General features: G+C 36.3%; 1 protein-coding gene across 10 annotated transcripts in view; it reads right to left on the reverse strand.

Annotated features, from left to right (window-relative positions):
• The window catches only part of LOC108712234 (pro-neuregulin-1, membrane-bound isoform), a 480,176-nt gene that overhangs the window by 37,300 nt on the left and 415,458 nt on the right, over positions 1-27,418 (reverse strand). For 2 of the 10 annotated variants that reach the window (XM_018254365.2, XM_018254347.2), the window contains exon 1: positions 14,185-16,023. The exons of the other annotated variants lie outside the window; for them this stretch is intronic. In XM_018254365.2, coding sequence (XP_018109854.1) covers positions 14,185-14,788 — 604 coding nt within the window. In that variant the 5' untranslated portion in view covers positions 14,789-16,023. Of the gene's footprint in view, positions 1-14,184; positions 16,024-27,418 lie in introns of those variants that run through there. 10 annotated transcript variants of the gene reach the window in all.

The following is a 27,418-nucleotide window of genomic DNA, read 5'->3' on the forward strand; positions in this document are numbered from 1 at the left end:
GAATAAATCAGGGCCTGAACTTTAATAAATTATGCCTACATGGCCATTAAAGTTTATCTTTTTCTTTTCACATCTAAGCATTTAAATGCTGTCTGTTGTTAAGTGGTGAGTAAGTACAGACACAATAAATCTCTAGATATTAAAGTAACATGGCAGCATCTCAATGACCTCTAGCATTACAATCAAAGACTGAAAGAAAAACATAAGCCCTTTTCACATTAATCTTTTTTTTTCCAGATTTTAAACATAACATCTTTATATAAAGAACATATTGCTCATACCTTAAAACTATGTTACATATTAAAACAGATGTTTAAATGCAATCAATACTGTATATTTTTATCATATTGGTGTCCTTCTCAGCATACCCTTTGCATCCAGGCCATACCCTGTTATGCATAGCTAATTCTACAATCTTCAAAATCTGTCCATTCTTCATAAACCACTAAGTTTTGAGTCTTCAAATCAGGAATTCCAGTAAGAAACAGATGGTTGATATACATTTCTGGTTCTCTTCTTACCTCACTAATCGTTCCTCCAGTGTTTCCTACAATAGAGTATCATCTTTTCCCCTAGCTCTTTCTGTTAAGAGTTCCTCAAGGCCCCTTATTATTTTCTCTCTATACATCCTCCCTTGGCAAACTAATCAGCTCAAATGGTTTCCAATACTACCTCTATGCTGAAGATACTCAGATCTACACGTATCTCTACTCTCCTGAACCCAACTCAGAGCTCTTAAATTGGGTCTCCTCCTGCCTGTCTGCTATCTCTACTTGGATGTCACAACGCTACCTTAAATTAAACCTCTCTAAAATGGAAATGGTTCTCTTCCCCAAACTATCACCTGTAACATCCCAGAAATATCTATTATAGCTAATAATTCCACTATCAACCAATCAGTCCAGGCCTGGTGCCGTGGGGTCATCCAAGATTCTGCCCTGTCCTTCACTTTTCATATCCAATCACTTATTAAATCATGTCACTTTCACCTAAGGATCATCATATCGTGTCTAGACAACTGTAAACTGTAAGCAACTGTAACAACTAAGCTTCTGATGAAGTGACACTTAGTCACAAAATGCCTAAAACTGGTTCCCCTGCCTGCTCACATGTTGTGTTTTAATATGGAACAATAAAGATTTACCATTTTAAACAAATTTGGTTTCCTCTATTCCTGCTTTGAGGATGCCCTCCATACAATCAAGTTTTCTGTAGACAACTGTAACTCTCTATAAATTGGCCTTCCCCACCAGAGATTGTCACCTCTCCAGTCCATAATGAACACTGCAGCCACACTTATACACCTCAGCAACCGCTCCTCCTATGCCAATCCCTGAAATGGCTTCCATTACCTTTCAGAATAAACTAATGGCCCTGACACTTCATAACTTTGCCACACCCTAAATCTCTGAACTCATCTCTAGATACTCACTCAACCATTTACTACACTACTGACCTGCTCCTCAACTATTCTCTCATTACCTCCTCACATGCTCGTATTCAAGACTTTGTAAGTGCTGCACCCCTTCTCTGGAATTCTCTCCCACAGTCTGTCCGACTTTCTCCCATAATTGTGTGTCTCACACAAATCAAAACACTGTTGTTTAACTGGATGTGTGAACTAGGATTCTTGTGTTAAAGAACCATCATTCATTTGGAATAAACTGCACCCCTACCATTAAACAAATTATGTGAAACATGAAAAATAAAATTTGAGTTAATGTATAAAAAAGCCACACTGTGATTTCTTTGTCTCCTTTTTTAAACTTATGTACTTCTGCGTACTACATACAGTATGTGCAGAGTTGCATTTTCTGGTCTACTGCTTGAAAGCACATATGTGATTGCTACATGTAACAGGACCTAGTGCAAATTTTGCACCTTTAATTTAAGTTAAAGGTGCACCTTTAATAAGTTGATTCATTTCTTCTAATTATATGGTAATGAACATCACATCTGCCTTTTTTTTTAAAAAAAATAGTAAAGGCTGAAAGGATGGCTTAACTATTTATTTTTTGACTCTTGCTCTTTAGCTCAAAAGGCAGAATTTGTACAAAGATAACATTATGTAAAAATCCCTCCAGGGTGCATTTCATTCACATAGAAACGTACCCTTATATGAAGCAAATGTGATCCTTCCCAAGGGAGAAAAGGTTTGTTTTAAATAAAACAACACCTGGATAGGACATATGAGCATTTTATTGGCCTGTGGGGAAATATGTTACGTCAGTTTCTCTAGATACTATTTAATTATTTGTTGGCACATGTATTGTAACTGAAATCAAGCAGATATAACTGAATCATGGAAACAGGAATCAAGTTTACATGTTATGAAAAAGAATGCAAGTACTAGTTCTCATAAAATGTATCATTTTAGATAAATGGAACTAAATATCCACTTCCTGAAGTTCTACCCACAGCCACTAATTAGCCAGATTGATTTGGTGCTTACAAGCACTTACACAATTTGGTGGCGGTTCAAGTATCTCAGCCAGGGCCGCTCCTACCACGAGGCAAGGTGGGATCCTTGCTTCAGGCGGCAGCGAGTGGGCAGTTACAAGGGGCGTCAAAAAAGCCGACCTCTTGTAACTTTAAGAGCCGAATTTCCGGGTTTTAAATTAGAGATTCAGCTCCGCTAATGCAAAGAGCGCAATTGCGCGCTCAATGCACTAACAATGCTGTCCCCTTTTGACCCGCTCCGACTCTGATATTTAAGCGCGGAGCGGGAGGGTGGCATCTGGGCTGCTACCAGCAGCCCCAGGATCGGCGCAGATCTCAGCATTCACAATAAGCTCTTGATGTAAATCTAAAAGCCAAGCCAAACTACTACACAGAAAATATAGTACAAAACTCAATATATGTCTTTTGGAAATCTAAAAATGATGCAAATACTCATATTAGAAATAAGAAATGTAAATTGTTACATTGCATATGAAATTTAAATTGGTTCATGACACAGGCCTAGCATAAGCACCTTTAGAGATTAGCCTTTCTTCCACCGTAATGAACTGCATCAAGAAAGCAGCCATGTATTAACGCAGGTGAGTTTGGCACAGCCTGCAAACCAGTAAGTAAAATCAAATAAGAAATACAGGGATGCATTTTCCTGTATCCCCCTGTGCTGGAATGTATGAAAGATCCAGTGCAAGGGAACGCAGGCACAAACACTTATCTGTAAGAGCCCTAAGGGCTTTTTGGTAAATCGATATTCCTAATCCAAAAATTATATAAGCAAAAAATAAAGAATAATCTGTCACAAATTGTTCCCACTGAAACATATTCAAATCTCACTCATATTCATTAGTTTTCCCTCATGCTTGTTACTTTCCTACATTCCCAGTAAAAGAGGTAAATGGTATTCCATACAGCAACTGTAGTTCTGAAAGTATTCTCTCTGTGGGATGGAACGAATGAAACAGTCTATTATAAGAAACTGAATTAAGTGCACACATAATAATTAATCCCGATAGTCAGTTTCAATTTGTTACTAAATCTGGAGGAAGGATTCAGAATAACTCTGTGAAAATGATTAGTATGACAAGTAGCCAAGGGCTAGTAAACCAGAGCAAAAATTATATGTAACTAGCATTATATGCTACTACTTGGAATAACCAACATGATTTAAACAATGTTTAAATCATTAAGCCAATAAATGCATGTTTGAGTTCATGATATTTCAATATAAGAGTTATTAAAGAATGAAAGGTTAAAACTAAGTAAGCTTTATCAGAAAGTCCTACTGTATATAAATACACCAGTAAATCCTCAAAGTAATGCTGCTCTAAGACCTCTGTCAAAAGAAGCACTGCATTTCTGTCCTTCTATTTTGTACACATTGGCTTCTGTTTCAGCTTAAACCTCCAGGCCAGGGCTTGAACATGCATGCTCAGTTTGCTCCTCTCCCCTTCCCTAAGGCAGGAAGTGATGTCACACCAAGCTAATAGAGCAGCTGCTATCCTAAACAGAGAGCTTCTAGAGCTGGTAAAGCATTCTGCAGAATTGTGGCTAATCTATTGGCAATAAACTGTCTCTGTAGATTTCCTTCTCCATTTAAATTAAGGTTAGTAGATAAAAAGCTCTTTGTGAAGAACAACCAGTAAGTACATCCATATCGTCAATGACCAAATATAAGAAAAGTTTATATAAACACTATTTAAACTATCACTATCTAAAACTTTAAAAACTGAATAATTTTGTAAAACAAAAACAACAATCCTGGGCACTATTTACACAAATAATACAGCTTCCAAACAGCAGGGCCGGAACTAGGGGTAGGCAGAGTAGGCACGTGCCTAGGACGCAAAGCTGAGGGGGCGCCAGGCACGTACCTGCTCTGTCGCCTACCCCGTGTCCGTTCCCGTCTCACCCCCGTCTCACCCCGACTTCTTGCGCATAATGGTCTTCTGCGCATGCGCAGTGGAGCCAAATTTCGCGCATGCGCGGTGGAGCCAAATTTCGCGCATGCGCGGTGAAGCCAAATTTCACGCGCAGTCTAGCTCGCACAGAGCCGGCGCCATGGCCAGGTTGCCTAGGGCGCCTGGCCGGGTTGGCCCGGCTCTGCCAAACAGGTCAAAATAAAGCATGACGAGTTCAGTTCAACTTCTGTATGTAAGTTATTGATCTGACTGGAGGAAACTGCATATCAATATTTTGTAATGAATGTCCTGCGTACGAAACTGTGCTGTGAAATATACTTGTACTTAAAAATTAAACATAATATTGTCCAACATCCTGTCTGTGTCTAACTTATTAGTCAAATGTGTCTGTTATCTTAATAGCTGGCAAACAGGAGTGAGAACATTGATTGAACATTGCCTCTACAGGATACAGAACATAGCTGATACTATATATATGATTTGGATAAACTGAAATATATTTATACTGCCTGGGCATAACATTTAACAATTAATATAAAAGCTTTTATTTTCCATGATAAAATTCCATATAAATTGTTGTACAGGTATGGGATCTGTTATCCAGAAACCCGTTATCCAGAAAGATCCAAATTATGGAAAGACAGTCTCCCATAGACTCCATTTTATCAAAATAATCCAAAATCTTAAAAAATGTTTACTTTTTCTCTGTAAGAATAAAACAGTACCTTGTACATGATCCAAACTAAGATACAATAAATACTTATTGGAAGCAGATTCAGCCTATTGGGTTTATTTAATGTTTACATGATATTCTAATAGACGTAAGATATGAAGATCCGAATTACGGAAAGATCCATTATCCGGTAAGCCCCAGGTCCCAAGCATTCTGGATAACAGGTCCCATACCTGTATCTAACTAAATGTAAGCTATATATTTCTAATAGATCTGTAACATGCTTTTGGACAGTGTTTTCTTTAACTTTGTTTCAGGGCTCACTTATTGCTGAAAATAAATTTCCACTGTAGAAATATTAAAACTTAAGAAATTAACTAATTTTCACAAAAAAATGTGAAATGGTTTGCAACTTTACAGCTGGTCAGTAGTGATGGACAAATTTATTCAACAGGCATGGATTCGCGGCGAATTTCCGAGTTTTGCCACCCCCCAAAATTTTAGAGAAACTGTGACAAAAATTCGATTTCACAGCGACAAAAAAAATAATCATGCCTCAAAATTGTTGCACGCATAAAAATTGTTGTGCGTCAAAATTATTCGGACACACATTGACTTTAATGTATTTGGACAAAATAGACATGCATATAAAATTGACGCTCGCGTATTTATTAAAAAATCAAATCTCAAAAACTTGATCCTGAGTTCCTCAGGATAGCACAAAAAAACTTTGTGCCACATAGTCAATTAAAATAGTCAATAAAAACAATTAGTTGAAATTTCAGGAACAGAATACTGTGATTTGCATTCTGTGAGGGCAGAATGCCACTAAAAAGCTTTGGAAATACTAAGTGGATTAGTCTGCTGCAAAGATAATTGATCTTTTGAAGACATCAATCACTATAACAGAATTTAACAATTTATGTCCACTATATGCACAATGTCCACTAAAGATTTTCAGTGGATATTTATTAGCATTTCAAAACAGGACTTAATACAACAAGTGAACATTTCAAACTTTATGTGGGCTTTATATTTTTAACAGCTCAATGGTAGATTTAGCAAAATCTGTGCAACATGATACACCCTTATTACCTTGTAAAGAAAAATTTCCAGTTCAATATCTTGCTCCATGTTAAGCCATAACACAACACACTCTCTCTCTCTCTCTCTCTCTCTCTCTCTCTCTCTCTCTCTCTCTCTCTCTCTCTCTATATATATTCTGAACACCATGACAGACTTCAGAAAAATTATTTATATATATATTTATATGTGTATTAACCCTGTTACAAGATTGGAAGCACCTCTTATGGTGACAGATTACAAGGAAGCACTCATTGCTAGGTTGAAGGGTTATAATAAGAACTGCACACAATTTAAAGAATAATAATTCTTTATTATCAAAAGAGGATGTTTAGCTTGCAAGGCTTGTAATAAAACCAGCCATCTGGATTTAACACCCACGGATGCATTTTTTTCTGATCAGGAATAAACAGTTTTGGTCAACAACAGTAATGGCCTGTGTGCAAAAAAAAATGCTACACTTTTTTCAATGGACAAATAATTCTCTTTTCCTTTCAGGACTCCCTATTTCTATAAATAGGTGGTATAAGTTTGTAATGCAGTCTTTCGTTTTGTTTGGAAGCAAAATGTCAATGCTTAAAATGTGATCAATGAAAAACATCTGTGCCAGATTGCATCCCAAATCACTGGTTAATTTGTCAACTTTAAATAATGCCACTGTTCAACTGAGTGAAACCCCAATACCTGGCCTGTTTAGGTAAATGAGGCTTGGAGTTGGGTTGTACAATTTCATACTGCATTTGTAAAACTATAAATTAGAAGGAGGAAATGAGGAAATTATTTGGGTGAACAGATTCTACAACCACCAAACATCAGAAAAACTAATTTACTTTCTATTCATTCTTATGGGATTTCTAAAAGCATATTTATGAAATAGTGAACTCCGTTAATAAATACGATTCTAAAAATCACATAGGAATGAATAGAAAGAAAGTTTTTCTGTGGGGGTTATTTACGAAACTCTGAATGCAAAAATCATGAAAAATGTGTGATATTTTTATTTATAAAATCGTACTTTTAAAAAATCCAGAATTTTTCGGGAATTTATTAAACCCAGAGGATGAAAAAGTCTGAATCAGAAAATCTGGCATCTCAGACCTGTTGAAGTTGCATAGAAGTCAATGGGAAAAGTCCCAAAGATTTTTTGATGTGCGCTGGGTTTCATGCAATACCCCGAAGTTTTCGTGCAAAAAACATAAGAATTCTGAGTTTTCATGTGAACCTTGAATTTTTCCCTCAAAGCAAATTTTCGGGAAAATGTAATAAATAAGCGTAAAAAACACGAGTGGATTTAATCAGAGTTTGCAGCAGAACATGTTGAGATAAAACTTTGATAAATAACCCCCTTAATCTCACATTTTGATAAATCTGTCCTTTTAAAAGTTAGGTTAATCACTCCACTAAAAACAAGCTCATCAAAATCTTCAATTGTCTTATTAAAGAGTTCTGGTGATTGATATAAGGAATGACCATTCCTTAATGTTCATTCATTAACATTAATGTACTAAATTATAATAAATACAAACTACAATCTTTTCACACTCTATAAAGGTAATGCATTTTTGTGTATTATATTAAAAAACAAGTACAGATACCTCTTCTAAAACATGGCATGCGTCTTCCAGCAAGGAATCAACTATTGAGTCATGTGGGAACAAAACTAATTATGGTCTGCAAAGTGTAACAGAAGGGATGCAAAGTGCTGAATGCTTTTAATGGTTTTGTTGACAATGTACTAAATCAGTGTCGGATATAATCCAGAAACTAAGCCCTCCTGGTATTGTTACAACAAATACCAACTGTACAATTTGCTTTGCCAAAGATACGGCATATGTAAAATAAAGCTGAGTCTTGCCATTGTGCATTTAATTTTTATATATATATATATATATATATATATATATATATATATATATATATATATATATATATATAATGATTCAAGATGGACCCGCACTCCATTGGATGCAATAGTTTTTTGCATATTTGAAGAAACTGGAGTGCGGGTCCATCTTGAATCATCCTATACATAAATTATTTGACCGAGCACCAAGGTTTTTGAAGCAGGGGCACAGTGCAGACACCACTTGCATTATTATATATTGAAACGTCAGTTTTTGTGCCCATATTAAACTTTTTTTTGTTTATTCGTAAGACCCGCAAGTGCTCCTTCTTGAGGACTATATATATATATATATATATATATACACAAAAGCCATGAATATCCTGAATATCCTGTAAATGATATCCTCTATAAACAGTGAGTTCTGATGTCATCAGTTATAAACAGTGAGATCTGATGTCATTTCTGTCGCATGACTCACTGAAACTTGTGTATTATAATAAATAAAGTACCCCCAGTTGCAAAATATGAGGATATTAGAAGTTACCTCGGAGTTCCATGACCTGTGTAGAAACACTCGGCCTTCGGCCTCGTGTTTTTATATGGTCATGAAACTCCTCGGTAACTTCTAATAGCCTTATCATTTACAAGAGGGGGTACTTTATTCACAAAAAAAAAAAAAAAAAAAATATATATATATATATATATATATATATACACAAGGATTTTTTATATATATATATATATATATATATATATATATATATATATATATATATATATATATATATATATATAAAAGCATGTGAAGCCGGCACTCACCTTCGCCAATAGTCACTGAGGCCGGGTGCTAGCCAAGTAAAGCATACAATCCAAAAAATGAAGGAAGCACTCACGGCAAATTTTTCTTGAAAAAACTTTTTACTGGATCATGCAAAAATCAACGCGTTTCGGTACCTCAAGGGACCGTCATCAGGATGTGAAAAGTGGCAAATGCTGAAAATACTTAAATACCCCCCACCCAGGAACATCCCCCTGCAGCGTGCATAATTAATGTGATTAACATCAGGTGTGTAAAGTGCATCTCTTAACACTCACATATGGGTGTATGCTTCATAAATAAGTGTTGAAACAATATATAAGTGAGGAATCATGTGTACTATGATGCTGGCCTATTGGATGTGTTCAATATCATATAAATAAATATATTTTAAATCAGTCCATAAGTATTATAAATAGCAGTGTCAAAACAGTAAAAACTCCCTTCAGCATCACATTCGAAAGGGATTTTTCTATATATCCACCCAAATACTATCCAATGGTTAAAACCAACATTTTATAAAAGTGACAACTTGATATATAAAAGAATGTGTTAATAGATAGTGAACTATAATATCACATACAATTTATTTTATATTAAAAGCATAACTAAGACAATCTTAGCTAGAATCTTACGGGGACACCACATCTCATTCAGCTTCACTTGCATAGGGAACTGAATAACCTTTTAGTTAGTGCTAAATGATACTCAGATAAATAGTAAATAACTAACATATAATTTAAACGAGCACCTAGAGGGTTTTAAACTCCTCCTCACACCCTATGGCAGCTAAGATATAACTAGCTCACCAGAGTGGGAGGAATGGGAGAGTTATAGTTCAAACGTTAGTAATAAAACTTGGAGGTAAAAGTAATTTCTATTTCTAATAATGTACAAAATATTTCGTAAACATCTCCATTAATAAATTTGAACCCTCCGCTCGTTGTCTACACACGTATCTATACATATACAGTCATGTGTACATATATATATACACATATAGACACATATCAAATGTCCCTATACAACGTTTCGGTCCACCTCTAGGACCATTATGAAGAGGTGGACCAAAACGTTGACCGGTTTTAATGTAACTTAATAAACATCAGAGTTTTAAGTAAATCCCAGTGTGCACTCATGCTTTCCGGATTTGTTATGCTTTTGCTCATATGAGTGGCACCTGGGTGTCGTATGGATTCCAGTGGAGTGCGGATTACCAAGGATTTTATATATATATATATATATATATATATATATATATATATATATATATATATATATATATATATCAGTTTAAATTAGACCACCTTCATATTTTACTAAGCAGAAGAAGAAAATCAGAAACAAGATATAATCCCCTCAACTGAAACCTTTTTATACATCTGTGTATTAATATGGCTAATTGTTATAATAACAGGGACAAATAGGATAAATTTGATTATTAACCTACTGAACATTTGAAAGATTATATTTATGTGAAAGTGAAAAGCCAATAATGGAAGGCACAAGGACAACTAATGATTATTATGATCTCAGGCTCCAGGGTCAATAACAGTCTGTGACTTACTACATTATTACTGTCTTTCTATGTCTCTTTTTTTATATAAAATAATAAGTATGTTGCTACAGCATAACTTTGTTGAGGCACAGCATTGTATAAATGTCCCTAAAGGGTTTAAATTGCATGTAGGGGTATAGGATTGCATGACACATCCCGCTGCCATAGCCAGAGAAAGCTATAAAGCCCAATATATGTTGTATTAAGCCTTCTGACTAACAAAAGTCAGCAGTCTCCAAATGAATATAGATCCAATATTAAGTTTCTAAAATATAACTATTGGTTATCTCTTTGGGAAAGAAAGAACGAAAGAAAGAAAGAAAGAAAGAAAGAAAGAAAGAAAGAAAGAAAGAAAGAAAGAAAGAAAGAAAGAAAGAAAGAAAGAAAGAAAGAAAGAAAGAAAGAAAGAACTTACAAGGTATCAAATCCTAGTTAGAAACATTAGGAGGACCCAAACATTTAAACTGTAATGAGAACCTGTCTAAGCTATTTAAAGGTTCTTTTTGGAAAAATTACATTACTATTTAAATCAAAATGTAATCTCCAAAGCTATGCAAATACACCCAAAGTACATTGTCTAGAAAGTGGCTTAAAAGCACACAGTGGGCCTCATTTATAAACACTGGGCAAATTTGCACCTGGGCAGTAACCTATGGCAACCAATCAAATGTTTGTTCTCATTGTTCAACCTGCAGCTGACTGAAAAAAGCAAGTAACTGATTGGTTGCTATGGGTTACTGCCCAGGTGCAAATTTGCCCAGTGTTTATAAATGAGCTCCAGTGAATTTTACAGATTTGCACTAACTTGGAAAATGTTGAAAAGTGTTAATCCTTTCCTACTAGCTATGTTAGTATCTGATGCCACAATAGTCATTAGAAATTAGTGTTGGCCATTTATACCATATATTTATAAAACAAAATGTACATATTGTAAGCTCCATTTGAATATTTTTATTGCTCTTGTGGAGAATTGAGTTCATGAATCCCCTACCATGCCCTGAACTGGTCTGACTATCCCTCTACTGAGTCATTCACTTTACAAAAATGAAGCCACAGACCGAAGGTCTGCATCCATCTCTGCATCCTTTCTGGAGTATTAATAATGCATGCATTTATGAGCATTAGGCAAAGACAGAAAGTAGACACTGCAATGATTTATTACATAAAACCATGTGTGTTGCACCACTGTTCAACACCTTACAAGACAAATACAAACATGTATGGTGTGCAGTATCTGTTAATGTTCTGTTGTAGAAATACACTAATGAACACTTTCAGCTGAGTTCTATTCCTATGCCTCATTCGACCTCAGTCTCTATCTTTGGCTCCCCCTCCACCCCCAGCCTTGACGATAAAGTAAAATCAATTATACATTACCGGGCTATGACCTTGAAGGATATATTTACAAGGAATCTGCTAAATATGTACTGTAGAGGAACATTTAAGATAGAAAGACGTACATGGTTCCTGCAACTAAAGTGTGTCATTTTACAATTACCCATAAATTCCATTTAAATGTTTTTGTTGAACTGTTATTTATACCTTTTATAACTGCAAAATGAGCATCAAGCAAGTAAAAAAGAAAAAAAAATTTATTTTTTCAGTACAATATTATTTTCTTTTGGTTAATATCACATACCTGTCTAGCCATCTACAAAAACTTGAAAAAAAAATTGCATAGCAATTTCTTATTAACTCTTTATTTATTTTATCCCTTCTTACCGTATATACTCGTGTATAAGCCGACCCGTGTATAAGCCGAGGTACCTAATTTACCTAAGAAAACTGGAAAAATGTATTGACTCGTGTATAAGCCTAGGGGCCCCATGTCAGATTTCAAAATGTGAATGTGACCCAGCCGCAACAATTGGGGGACACTGGGCAGGTACCTGTTACTGTCTGTGACTGACTGTGTCGCCGACCGGATTTCATGTTTGCTTCCCTCTGCCACCCCTATTTCATGTTTGCTTCCCTCTGCCACTTCCCCCCCCATCTGTCGCTCTCCCCACCCTGGCTGCTCTTCCCTCTGTCCTTCCCTCTGTCACCTCTGCGCTTCCCTCTGTCCTTCCCTCTGTCACCTCTGCTCTTCCCTCTGTCCTTCCCTCTGTCACCTCTGCCCCAGCCGGACTGCCTGTGACTGCCTGTGTCGCCGCCCGGAGCAGGTCCAGGAGCTCCGGGCGGCGCGTCCTTCCCTGCCGGCGTTCGCTTTCAAAATGGCGGCGCCCATGGCCGCCACGTGGGTAGCGGCCGGCGCCGCTACCCACGTGGCGGCCATGGGCGCCGCCATTTTGAAAGCGAACGCCGGCAGGGAAGGACGCGCCGCCCGGAGCTCCTGGACCTGCTCCGGGCGGCGACACAGGCAGTCACAGGCAGTCCGGCTGGGGCAGAGGTGACAGAGGGAAGGACAGAGGGAAGAGCAGAGGTATGACCCGCGTATAAGCCGAGTTTGAGTTTTTCAGCACATTTTGGGTGCTGAAAAACTCGGCTTATACGCGAGTATATACGGTAATTTTAAATTTTAATACCCAAAAGTAAAAATCACATTGTTAACAGTAATGTAACAATACAGTAACAATTGTGTTATAACACCCATTAACTTAAAATAAATTTCTAGAGGGGTGGGGCCTTCTCCTTGACATAAAGGTTTAAAACAGACATGTTCATCCTGTAGCCTTCCGCATAACATATTCCAGCATTCCTACAAGAGATGAAGGCTGAGAAGGAGGGCTGGGTGCTACAAATTGGCCATTTCTGAGTTAACAGAAGCATTTTGGTTTCTCTATTTCAAAATGCGGATGGAAAATCTGGTTCATAGTTTCATGAAACTGGCATAAACTATTAAAATCCAACCATTTCTTATTGTGAAAAAGTTTTTTATTTAAGAGGTAAAACATTTGTTGAGGAAATCAGTTAAGAAAAAAAAATATATATATAGTCAGATATTATTCAAAATATAGGTAGTAGCCCAAGGTCTAGAAGGTCTAGCACTTGGTATGGCTTATGCACATTGTACATTGCACCTTAAAAGTGACCAAACAATCCCATCTTTCAAAAGTTATGTGCTAAATAAACGACTGCAGAACAAAATATATTCAAGCAGTCAATAAAGAGCAAGCAGAATAGATAATGAAACACCTGAAGAATGTCAGTAAGAAATAATTAGGGTAAAATCAGGTTCCTTTTAATATATGCATTCTTAGTGGTTTCATACATTAAAACACTACACAATTTAAACTGCTTTATTAATTATCATCTATGTGGTGATGGTAATACAGAATGAATGCTTGTCTGATTATTTTAAAGACCCAGGTAGACCATAAGCCTTTGGCTTACCTGTATCCAATGTTTTTGCTTCTTTGTATATAGACTACTGCTGTATTACCTGCTCTTTAACCCATTGTAGATCAGACAAAACAAAATACTTAAATCACCTCTGAAATATTTGTGTATATGTGAGGGGTTGCAATGTACACATAAAATGTAATTCTCATGCCACTGCACAAATAGCACAGAGATGAAGCTAAATGAATGGGCATTTAATGGGAGTTTATTGGTTCAGGAGTATTTTACTATTAAACTATATGTGGTAGCCTAAAGAGCTGCAGACCTATATTAAAACCCTAGTCAATGTGGTCTTCTTGCCGATATGTTAAATGTATTAAGAGCTGCAATGACACAAATTGGGCAGCAGGCATGTCATTAACTGGAAAAAACTGATTGCACTTTTTCTTAAAAATAGATCAATCAATAAATAGATAGCTAGATACATATATATGCCTTCCACAATAAAGACAAATACAGTATATTAAGAATAAATCCAACTATACATACCCCTTTTGGTTGTAGCTATATGACCTCTTTCTGTGGTTCCAATTAGATTTAGGGTAGAAGGCTCAACTGATTTTCCAACTGATGTAACTTTTGGTAAAATTTCATCAGGTGTTAATGGCTGTAAAGTGGGTTCCATAGGTAAAAGAGAAGTTCCAAATTTTAATGTAACTGTAGCCTTAGCATCAGCTGTAGGAATAAGGACAGGTAAAGTATGAACAGAGGATGGCACCAAAGTGGACGTAGCTGTGTCAGTATAAAGGATAAGATCTTGGCCTCTGCGGCCAGGGTCCAAATGGGTAGGAGAGTCATACTCAAATATTTTATCTACAAACACCCACTTAAGGCCAGCAATGCAGAGACACAGACTAATCAGACATGCCAAGATAGGAATTATACAAATCTTCTCAGAGTTAAGGCAAATTCTCAGCCTGTCTGCCTCAAGGCATATACAGCAGGTAATAGCAAGGCCTGCAATCCCATGGGTCGTTTCCTCCTCAGCTTGAGTCTCTGGCATGCTTTCTTCATTTTGAAGTTCAGCAGAGGGAGGGTCTGAGCTCTGCTCAGAGCACTGGTTCTGCAAACCCTCTGCAGTATCTTCAGACATCTTAAAGGCATAAATCTCAAGCAGCTTGCTTTATTGAACCTCGGATCTTTATGTGTTCCAGAAAAAGCAGGGCTAAAAAAGACATCTGCATTTTATCCAGTAAATCAAAAAGTAGTCTTAGCAGTAACTAAATATTATCTACAAAAAGGGTATAGCAGCTATGCCTCTAATATCTTATTGTCTTCTTTGCCCTTCCTTAATTAGAAGAGCATGCTTCACTCTCCCTTTCAGACGTGTTCTCTATGAGGCTGCATGACACACATAGCTAGCGGTCATTTAGTTAGGTAAACCAATAACCAAGAGTAAATTGCTGTTCTCTCACCTGCAGCATCTGAAGATAGTATCTGTTTGGTAGAAAATAACTGTCTTGAAGCAGCAATAGCAAAAAAGGAAGTAACAACGGCAACAGCAGTAAACGAGGCAGCAGTGACAGCAGCAATACCATCCTGTAGTGTTAAGGCTGCAAGTGAAAGAGGCTGAATCATTGCAGAGCAGCAGGTGCCTTCACAGTGAACATCACTGCACACAGTACTGCTATATGCTAGGACCAGAAAATAAGGATAACAGATACTGGATGGTCACTCCCTTTGTCTTCACTCCCTCTATAGTTTTCTTCGGTGCGTCTGTATCTTCTTTCCCATTTTGCACAGTAGCCCTATGTCTTTTTCATTCTTTGTCACGTACCATATCACTTAGTTTCTCCTTTCTCTTCTGATTGCTCTCCCCCACCCACTGCAGGGTTGGTCTGAATAAAATCCAGCAACAGAGTGATACCAGCGACTTCCTACTTTATCCAATTAGAAGAAATGAAGATCATCAAGTCAAAGAGACGACAACAGACAATATTTACGAGCTTTCATTCTCTCTTTTTTTTCTCTTCTTTTTTAGCTTCAACAGTGTTCAGTTAGGGAAAGGCGCAGCAATCGATTACAGCAATGTTACACTAGGCTAAGGAGGTAAAGAAGGTAGCTTTATGGGCAGAACCTAGAGCTTAGTGAGTCTGATATCTGATTCCTCCCAAGAGACAAACTGTTGTTTCTATCATCCTGCTGTTCTAGGGAGTTTATCCATCAGTGAAATAATACTGTTCACAATGTGAACAGTGCAAGGACAAATGAAAAAAATCACATGAACACAACTGAGACAGAGAGGAAGTAATAGATCAAATCAGACTGAGCAGAAAGTGCTTAATTATTCCACAATACAATTATAGGTTACTACGGACTAGGCAATGAATGGTCTAGGGCGGAGACGTATGACCTCTAGTGTGTAATAAACTACAACTCCCAGCATTCAACTACAGCCTTTAGGGTTGATTTCCCATCAGGGTTTGCAGGAAAAAAAAAAAGATCTTATTTGACACACAAAAAGCATTAGTAGTCCTCGGCAAGATGGCAGGCGCATGCACAATAGTATCTTTTTGTAAAGATTTAAAGATGTCTTTTGAAAAGGAAAGAAGAAAGGATGGTTTCTAGGAAGTATAAAATGTCAAGATAGCACTGAATTCAGGGAGAGGTGTGTTTTCAGTGCAGTTTGGTTTCACTTATAGCAGGAAGGTGTGGCAAGGATTCTGCACAGTCATGTTACATTGCCTCTGTGCTGATATCTACTTTGCATCATTTTCTACATACATATGAAATGCCAGGGCAATTGTTGCTATCATAAAACTGGCTGAAGAAAGTAGCTGCTTATTTGATTATATGGTGCTGGCAATTAATTGAGAGGCAATCATATTTGGATTGCTGAAGAAACAGGCATGGCTGTTTTGTAGTTTTTACCTGATTACCAACTATGATATTTTTAATTATCCTGAAATTAAGCACGTGAAGAGGTGCACTGTATCATATTGCACTCTGTTTATACCATAGAATAAGTATATGAAAATATTTAAACTGCTTTTAAATATATGTATTGAAAAATGTAATTAAATTAAAAATGTAATTAACAGAAAACTGTTACAACCTGCTAAAATGTCATTGACAAATACATATAATGTGCATATTAATGACAGTCTGTGTAATGGGAACACAAAATTATGTTTAAGTTATTTATCAATGTTTGCTTTGTTGATCACCTCATATAATTATTTCAAATAAACAAAACATGCAGTGTCATATGTGTTCACATATCATGGGCATGTTGAGTAACATCAAATGCAAGGCACCAGAATATTATCTTTTTGACTATTGTGAGTATTGCTCTATTAAGAGTAATCTCAATACTGCTAAGGTTCTATGATTTCAGATATACAGGATTTCAGGTAAAACTTTTGCAGTTTATTAGCTAATCAAAAGTAGCAGGAGATGGTTATGGTAATTTGGAAGTTGGGTTGTGAACTAGCACTAATTAGATTTTCTGAGTGCTGTCAGAAAGCAGTATTTATGAGTGTTCCCGCATATTAGCAAGACGCAATGAATGGGTAGCAGAGCTGTTAAAAACTCGGACTTTCATTTACTTATCACCTCTTTGTGACCCTATACAAGGCTATTTGCCTTTCATTTCATCAAGAGCCACTGGCAGAAAATATATTTTATGAGGTTCAAAGTCTGTATACATTGTAAATGGAAAAAGGGCAATAAAATAACTAGAGAACTGCCACATGAGATTATGGCAACCTGGCCTATATATCAGGCAGAGGATCAAAACTGTTCATATTTATCTTTTTAAATGTACTTTTTATTAAACTTTTGATTACATTGTATGTTAATCTATTTTACTTCACAGACTACCAATCAAGCAACAAATTTAACTTTTAACAGGGATTTTTAAGTTAGTTTTACCTAGGATAAGAAGGTCTGGCCAAACACCTGGCTATTGCCAAATGTTCCGAAAGATATAAGGGAGGTTGCAAATAATATGGCAAATGTAAAGGAAAACTACAATTATGCCTTTAAATTAGGACATTTTACACTTTCAAGGGTTGTTTCCTTTTATTGCCTTTTGCAGACTTATAGAATAGAATATAGTAAAATGTATAAAAAGTGTATAAACAGTTCCATGTTTTTTAACATAGATCTTTAATTATAGATCTTTTTCATGATCCCAATTTGTGCCTGTGAAAGAACACAACCAACCAGGAGACTGGCTGCAGTTATACAGTAATGGGATGATTTGACTAAATAGGGTCTGTTCATCCAGGTCACCAAATGCATCCAACCTAATAGTTTTGACCTCTCATATGGGCCCTGTGTGGTTAGTTTTCATTAGAAAATTTTTGTTTGTAAAACGAGGCCGCGGTAGTGTGCACATTTGCTAAGATATACGTTAAAGTACTGACACATATGCACCGTATGAATGCTTTACATGGCAGAATAGCGAGAAAGATATGCATCAAAACATTATAATTATCCTGAGTTATAGATTGTTCATTACATATATTACTGGGCAGAATAGTTAAACAGATATTTTTAAACATTCACATCTAGATATGTTTCAGCCTAAGTAGTGGAATGACACTTATTGAGATGGTTTCAACACACCCACACAAGCTTCACATTCTTAACACACTTCATTTAAATAGAATATAGTGTCATTTCCACCTCAAGGTAAAGCATCTTTCTTCTGCACCACAGTAGAATGAAAATGCAAATTATGAATATCAGGAATTTGAAGTGCATTGCAACAAACTGTCCATACGCTAAACTTTGGGAAACTAGGTGAAACATTTTAAAAAGAAAACCCCATTGCAGTGACCCAACATGAAAGATTCTGGATAAAGGCTTGTAGACCACTAATAACCTTCTGGCCTTATCAATATGCTAAGCAGTACTTGTATCAAATAAACGAAGTTCAGACATTGTAACTATTGTTAAACATTCCCATATGAGGGAAGCAATTGACTGACATATCCTTGACAGCCAATACAGACAGGACATTTGATTTGCTTGCTTAATTAATTTGAATTGCAAAGTATTGCTGGCCGGGAAACCATAAATATTTAGCACTTTAATAAAATATGTTGACTTTTGTTATGTTAGAGCCGAATCATTCTCTTTACCCATTTTCTGCCTGCAGCCAATTAAGAAAACTTCCTGCATCTCATCTCTTTAGGTTCTGTAGATACTGCAGATGTAAATTCCTCTTCTGGCATAGAGCCAGACATTTTACTAGCAAGCTGACTGCTGAACAACTAGAAAAACTGCTGTCAAAAGATGATATTCATATTACTAAGTGACCACTCAATCTAAGAAAGCCATCATTTAGTTGCAGATAAATGCAAATAAATGTCAGAGAAATCCACAAAAATACTTGGACACATTGTACTTTCACATGCAGGGTGCATGGTGGGTGAACTACATCTGAGTTCTCTAATGCCTGCTGCATCATTTTAACTATACCATTTCAAATTACTACAACAGTTTTTAAATTACGTTTTACTGCCTTTGCCAAAGTGTCCGAACATGAATGTAGAGAACCCAATTTAAACAATGTTCACAATTCAGAAATAGCTTAATGAGATTTATTTTATTCTGTAGTACAGAAAATATACACATCACAGAAAGAAAATACATTTAAAATCAGAGATCTTATTTGATTCTACCTTTGAGTGAGGAAATAGGTTTATAATGTCAGAAATATAAAATATAACAACATTGTTTCCTAGGAGTTCAACAACATATTAAGCCCAAAAGATATGAACAGCAGTAATATAATACAGTGATATTTTAAAATGCTCATACCTACCATACTCCATAATATAAAATTGTGCAATATCTGAGCATTTGCAAGCCTGCTAGCTACTGTTAAAATTAATTCCTTACTGGATTCAAGAAATATTCTAACCTCAGCAAAATAAATGATACTTTTCAGATGTTCATTAATAGTTAAACTCTTTAGGGCAATGAATAAAAAGTAGGCAGAATTTCACTCAAAAGGTATATATTAGTGAGCAAATACAATACGGACGACTGCCATTTTGCCCGTGTTTATAGGGTGTTATGAGCAACATAAGTGCTAGGACTACACAGAATGTGTGAAGGAAAATATCATGACTATGTTTGTATTTTGTATGTTGTATTTTCCAGCTAAAGAAGTGAAAAATACTTGGAATGTGCATCAACGTGACATTACTGGTAAAAAAATAGAAAAGAGAGAGTTTTCTTTTAATTATTTAGAAATATAGTCTCAAGTGGGACAATTTTGTATAGTGAAATACACCAAACGACACAATGATTGTTAATATGATTTGTGTCTGCCACACTGCATTCTGAAGATTCATTTATCCTCTAATAAAAATTTAAATCAGTCTGCAACCTCATGTAGTTACAGGAAGTGGGATGCATAATTTAAATGGCTGCAGAGGCCAGCTTACTTACCACTGCAGTGGTAAGATGCAGCTATTGGCAGCAGGAAGACTGGCAGTGCATTAATAGATCAGATACAGCAGAATCGTGCCAGAAAAATGCATAGTAGAAATAATAATTATTTAAAAAGTGCAACTCTCACCTCAAATGTGTGCCAGTACAATGCAACTTGTTTGGAAAAAAAAACTTTGCAAGTCACTGTTAACTTGCAAATCTCAAGATCCAACTTTCCCACTTAATAGTAAAAGCCAAGTCCCATTGAGACTGATTCAGTTACTTTAAGTAGGAGAAATAACCGTCTGCCAGAAAGTAATTCCATTCTAAAGTGCAGACACAAGTCACATGACTAGGGCAGCTGGGAAACTGATAAAATGTCTAGCCCCATGTCAGATTTCAAAATTGAATATAAAAAAATCTGTTTGCTCTTTTGAGAAATGGATTTCAGTGCAGAATTCTGCTGGAGCAGCACTATTAACTGATATGTTTTGGAAAAAACATGTTTTTCCATGACAGTATCCCTTAAATACACAAATACAATTAGTACGCCACCACTTTAAAGAGATACTGACATCAGAAAATAACCTTTTTTATTATAAATCATAACATTATCTTTGCTATTTATAATTTTGCCTGATGCTTTTACATTACCTGTCAAACTACCCTGTTCCTCTATGAAGGGGCTGCCATATCTGTGCAGCAGGAGTCCGTTAACATTAGAAACTGTAACTGACAGGTTAAGAAGGGACAGCCAGGTTGGCAAAACAGTCAGGTTTAGGAACTTCAAGTGACAGTTACTTACCAAAGTAGAATTATCAGCGAAAAAAGACTAACGTAACCTATACGAAAACTTTTAATGTAGATTATTTTTAGTTTCAGTATCACTTTAAAGTGAGCCTTGTATGAAATATACATGTTGCCGGTCTGATTATATACCAGAAAAAAATTATATTGCAGACTGGCTTGTAAAAGCAAGCAGTATCCGAACAGATTACTAATCATCTATGCAGCGAGCAGCTTTCATTAGTGACGAGTATTAGAATAGAACAATGAGGTAAATATCTTCTCTGCACAAAAGAATGAAATGACATGTGGCCTATATATATATATATATGATGATGGCTTAAGTGATTAGCCGAAACGTTGAAATAAATATCATTTTTTGATTTTGCACCTTCTAAAGTCCTGTGAGTGCGGTTCTTTTGCTTTATATATCTATATATCTATATATATATATCTATATATATATATCTATATAGATAGATAGATAGATAGATAGATAGATAGATAGATAGATATAGATATATATATATATATAGATAGATATAGATATATATATATATATATATTTATTTATAACCAGCAACCGTGGAATATATATATATATATATATATATATATATATATATATATATATATATATATATACAGTATATATATATATAATGTTACATTTTGCACTACAGTAACATGAAGTTGCCTTTACAATTGCTGAGTTTCATTTTAATTTTTTGCCTTGCTATCCACACTTAATGGATTTCCTGGCAGGAAGAGGAGTAGCCACAAATCTACAGGCAGCTCCATCTGCACCAACAAGTTATCAATTAAAGGCAACCTTATTAAGACAATTCTATTGTTTGGCAGCTTTGCCCTTCAGCACCACAATGATGAACAGCACCCAGTTGACCTAGATATCCTTTTTTAAACGAGTTAAGGTAACAGTGAATGAGAAGATTGTGCTTTCTATCTGGTACTGTCAACAATATGGCAATATCAGAGCAGATTCACTGTTTTACAAAACACAGACAGGCTAGAAAGATAGTCAGTGACAGAGGTATACAGAATATCACTGAAACCACATTAAAATATAATTTACTGTAAGTATGTCATGCAACAACCTATTACAAATAAAATATATGAAAGGAAGCCTATGAATCACCTACAGCCACAAAGGTTCTGTTAAACTACATTTCTTTGCATTCCAGTGTACGATGTCAGCATGGCTGGGGTGGTGCAGAAGACCCCTGTCTGTTGGAGCAGCATTGTGCATCACTACTAATTAGGTTTTATTGTGAGACCAAATCATTTTGAGATATTTTTGTACTTATAATTTAAAATAAGCCCACAATGTGCAGCAATTAATACATGTATTTGCCATGTATTAGTAGATTTTCTTTTTACATTTGCAGTTTGCTTTAAGCACTGCAGTGACACTTCATTGCAGTGCATATAAAGCCTTATCATCTCATTTTCCAGATTGCTTCCAGAAAAGCTTTTGTCCTGTCAAGGTTAAAATGTAGATGATGCAGCAGTTTGGCAGGTCTCTAGTTTCTCAGCATCATCAATTCCTAGGAGCTTTGTTCTTAATAAATTACCCTTGTGCTTTCACAATGAGCCGGAGTAAAAATAAATCCATCTTTCATATTGAGACTGTTTACCATTGCTTCATTAAATAACCTGAAGATTCAGTTGTATTTACTAATATAATAGCTGCATTACAGTAAATATTTAATAACTGTTTCACCACCAATGAAGTTTCAAAAGCATTGTGTTAAACACATTGCTGTTGAAGATTCAGACAGGGTGCAGCAGCAGCACTGAAGACATAATCTACTTGTACTTTTCTATTATGAACACTGACTTCTCTTCAAAAACTAGATGCCCTATTGTGCTTGTTACAGTGTGAGTAGACTCTAACACACCACGCCTTTATCTAACCAATGGTGGTTGCCTAGGGGCTCAGAGTTTGTGCTCAGGGGTTCCAGCCTGTAGGCTATTTAGGGTAGATATTCCTTTTTCAGTCTAAAACGTTGATTGGGATGACATTAGGGATGTTTATGGCAAAATAGACATTTATTTTCAAAGTGAGTTAAATATTGCAACTTTCATATTTCTTAAAAGTGTTACGGGACCCTGACCAAACTCTTCAGGTGTGTAAAAACATACATTAGCATAATAGTCATGTTTAATTTCTTATAATATAAAATGACAATGACAATGAAAATGACCAAAATTAGCAAAATGTTTCACATGCAATTGCCATCTGTACTGAGCATCCAGTATACAAAAAGGGATAAAAAAATAACCTATGAGCTTGGTTCCTAATTAAAATCACTAACTGAAACAAGTCAGCTTTGCAATGTGCCAGTTCCAAATTAAATTGTCAGTGTACTTCATGCCAACACACCATTACTAATAATGAGCCTCCTTGTTTAATCTATTCAGAAGTCTAGCAATGAAAATAAGAACTCTGCTACCAAATAGTGGCTTGTCAGAGATTTTAGGGTTAATTTGACATGGTCAGAGATGCAAAACTATATCTTAAAGCCAATACAAAAAATACATTACAAAAAATGCTTTGCATCCTACCTGCAGCTAGTAAGAACGGTGCTTTGCATTGGATTCAAATTTGGTGTAAAGGGCAATGCAAAGCACTCACAGTCACAAATGAGCCATATTCTTAACACCTGTCTTTACAGTCATTAAAGGAACAGGAAAACCAAAAAAATTAAAGTGTTTTAAAGTAATGAAAATATCATGTACTGTTGCCCTGCACTGGTAAAACTGGTCTGTTTGCTTCAGAAACACTACTATAGTTCATATAAACAAGCTGCTGTGTAGCAATGGCGGAAATTGAAAAAAGGCTATATGGCACATGTTAAATTGTGGATAACAGATAACATTATGTTCTACAGAGCTTATCTGCTATCTGTTGTGTAACCTGAGCCTTTTCTCCTTTGAATAGCTGCCCCCATTGCTACACAGCAGCTTTTTTATATAAACAATAGTAGTGTTTCTGAAGCAAACAAGGCAGTTTTACCAGTGCAGGGCAACACTGCATTATATTTTTATTACTTTAAAACAATTAAATTTTTTTGATGTTATTGGTCCAGTATACTGCCTTATACAGCCTTGTGTAACATTAGCTCATTTCCCACTGACATAACCAAACACAAATCAATAATATATAATGTGCCTCCTTTAGTTTTTATAGCATTATTGACACGATAGATGTAAATAGTTTTAAGCTGTAATGTCTCTTAATATAATACCAGTACCTCAAATACATAGTAGTGTGGTGTTCAGGATATGTCTTGTTTAGCACGGACTGAGTAAGTTGGTTTGGCTTTTTAGACTGAAGTCTGTACCTTGAGATTTTACTCACTTGACAATAAAAGTTGCAAAGTTTGCTTCAGGTCAGCCAGTGGTCTTTACTGATCCACTTAAAGGAGAACTAACCCTCCCCTCCTGAAGAGAGTCCCCATCTACTAGCCCCCATATGCCCTCCTCCCTACTTCCTCTCCACACTGTCCACTATTTAGAAAAGTGTCGCTGAATGTCACCCAGACCTCTACATGAGGAGTAGCACAGCGGTGTTCACAGGAAACATCTTTGGTATCTTCAGATACTCTTATTCCATTCAGCTATTTATGGAGAGTTCTGGCGCATGCGCAGTAGGTGCATACACCAAACAGCTCAGCTCCGCTGCGCTACTATGGAGAGGTCTATGCATCATTCAGAGAACACTTTTCTAAATAGTGGACTATGTGGGGAGGAAGTGTGAAGGGAATGACTGGATGTGTAACATAATAGCCAGAACACTACTTCCTGCTTTTCAGCTCTCTTGGTTTACACTGACTGATTACCCTGGTTACCAGGCAGTAACCAATCAGAGACTTGAGGGTGGGCCACATGTGTTATATCTGTTGCTTTTGAATCTGAGCTGAATGCTGAGGATCAATTGCAAACTCACAGATATGTACCATGTGGCCCCCCTTCAACTCGCTGACTGAATCAGAGTTATAGAGCTGAAAAGCAGGAAGTAGTGTTCTGGCTATTATTTTACACATCAGTCACTCCAGCCTTTATACATTACATTTTTGGCTAACTAATTATATTAGAAACATTTTTTATTTTGCACAGCCTATCTATTTATCCAGTTTTTATTTTCACACTGAACTGTTCCTTTAACAGTTGGAGGGATATTTTAACCCAATTTGTTTCTGTGGCATAGCATAAGAAACTGAACATACAGGTATGGTATTTATTATACAAAATGCTTGGGACCTGGGGTTTCAGATAAGGGGTTTTTCTGTAATTGGAATTACCATACTTCGTCTACTAAAAATCATTTAAACATTAAATAAACCCAATAAGATTGTTTTGCCACCAATATGGATTAATGTAGCTCAGTCACAAACAAGTAAAAGGTACAGTTTTAGTATTACAGAGAAAAATGAAATTATTTTTAAAAATTCTAATTATTTGCTAATAATGGTGGTAGTTGGGCTTTCTGTAATTCAGAACTTTCTGGATAACGGGTTTCCAGATGAGTGATCCCATACCTGTATGGTTTTATTATTACTGAGAAAATGGAAATCTTTGAAAAATACACAATTATTTGCATAGAATGGATGCCATGTTAGATTACCTTCCTTTAATTTGGAGTATTCTGGATACTGGATTTCCACATAAGGAAGCCCAAACTGTTCAGGTCATACCTTAAAAAATTGCTGAAACAATATAAGTCTATTTTGTGTAAGAACACTTGCTTTGCTAGATCAAAATTAAGGTATGCTAATTCTAAAATTAAGGTATGCTCTTTAAATCTTCATGAATCCGTTATTGTTTAAAGACAACTAGTATCTGAAAAATGAGTTCCTACATTCATGATTAACACAGGTATAAAAGTGAATCAGCACCTATGGCAACTAGTCTCTCAGCTGTACGTAAAAAATCTCACAGGTATAAAAGCGAATCAGCACCTATGGCCAGGGCCGCCATTAGAAATCACGGGGCCCCGTACAACAAAATTTTTGGGGCCCCCTGGGCCCCGCCCACACTGACGACCAAGCTCCGCCCCATATCCCGCCCACATCGCAGTTAAAAGACCACACAGACATCAGCGCTAAAAAAGTAACCCCCCCCCCCACACAAGTTGTAAAAAGCTATTGATGGTCAGGGCCCCCTTATAAAAAAAATTGGGGCCCCAAAAAAAAAAAATTAAAATTTTTTTTTTTAAAAAACATTGGTGGCAGGGGCCCCCTGTTAAAAAAAACTTGGGGCCCCAACAAAAAAAATGTAAAAAAAACTAAAAAATAAACAAACATTGGTGGCAGGGGCCCCCTTCTAAGTTAAAAACAAATTGGGGCCCCAAAAAAAAATTTGAAAAAAAATTAATTTTTTTTTGAAAAAAAAAAAAACATTGGCGGCAGGGGCCCCCTTATAAGTTAAAAACAAATTGGGGCCCCAAAAAAAAATTTGAAAAAAAATTAATTTTTTTTTGAAAAAAAAACAAAACATTGGCGGCAGGGGCCCCCTTATAAGTTAAAAACAAATTGGGGCCCCAAAAAAAAATTTGGAGAAAAAAAAATTTTTTTGAAAAAAAAAAAAATGGTGGCAGGGGCCCCCTTACAAGTTAAAAACAAATTGGGGCCCCAAAAAAAATTTAAAAAAAAAAATAATTTTTTTTTGAAATAAAAAAAAAAACTGGTGGCAGGGGCCCCCTTACAAGTTAAAAAAATTTGGGGCCACCAAAAAGAAAATTAATTTTTTTTTTAAAAAAAAAAACCAAAAAAAAACAATGGTGGCAAGGGGCCCCTTACGAGTTAAAAAAAAAATTGGGGCCCCAAAAACAAAAGTTTTAAAAAAAAGATTGGTGGCAGGGGCCTATAGAATATTAAAATAATACATTGGTGGCCAGGGGATTAAAAAAAAAAAAAACACAAACTGGTGTTCAGTAGAATTGAACTCATGGCTTCAGTACTTCAACTTCGCCTCCTTTCGTGACTTCGGGTCTTTTCACCGCTTCAGGACTTCGGCTTCGGCTGTTTTCGTGACTTCGGGTCTTTGCGCTGCTTCAGGACTTCGGCTTCGGCTGTTTTCGTGACTTCGGGTCTTTTCGGCGCTTCGTGACTTCGGGACTTCGGCTTTTTCCGTGACTTCGGGTCTTTTCGTCGCATCGGCTTCGGCTTTTCGGCACTTCCGCATTCGGCACTGAAGAGGCAAGACGTACGGCTCGGGCGCTCGTAAGGGGGGCCCGGATCTTCAAAAAAATGCAGCGCTGCCGGGCCCCCCTTCATGCCCGGGCCCGGTACGCTTGTCCCCCCTGTCCCCCCCTGATGGCGGCCCTGCCTATGGCTAATCTAAAGGACTATTTTTTCTTATTGTTTTTTATATATTCACGATTAACAGCCTCCATAGCATGATGTAAAATCAAGATGCTTGCTTGACCTTCCAGGAATGTGTTAAATGTGTAACCCCTAAATGTGTAACCTTTGACATAAGGAACAAACAGGGAGATCAACATATTGGGCTTTGATCATGTTTT

This window comes from Xenopus laevis, chromosome 1L (genome assembly GCF_017654675.1).
Source record: "Xenopus laevis strain J_2021 chromosome 1L, Xenopus_laevis_v10.1, whole genome shotgun sequence".
Lineage (NCBI taxonomy): Eukaryota > Metazoa > Chordata > Amphibia > Anura > Pipidae > Xenopus > Xenopus laevis.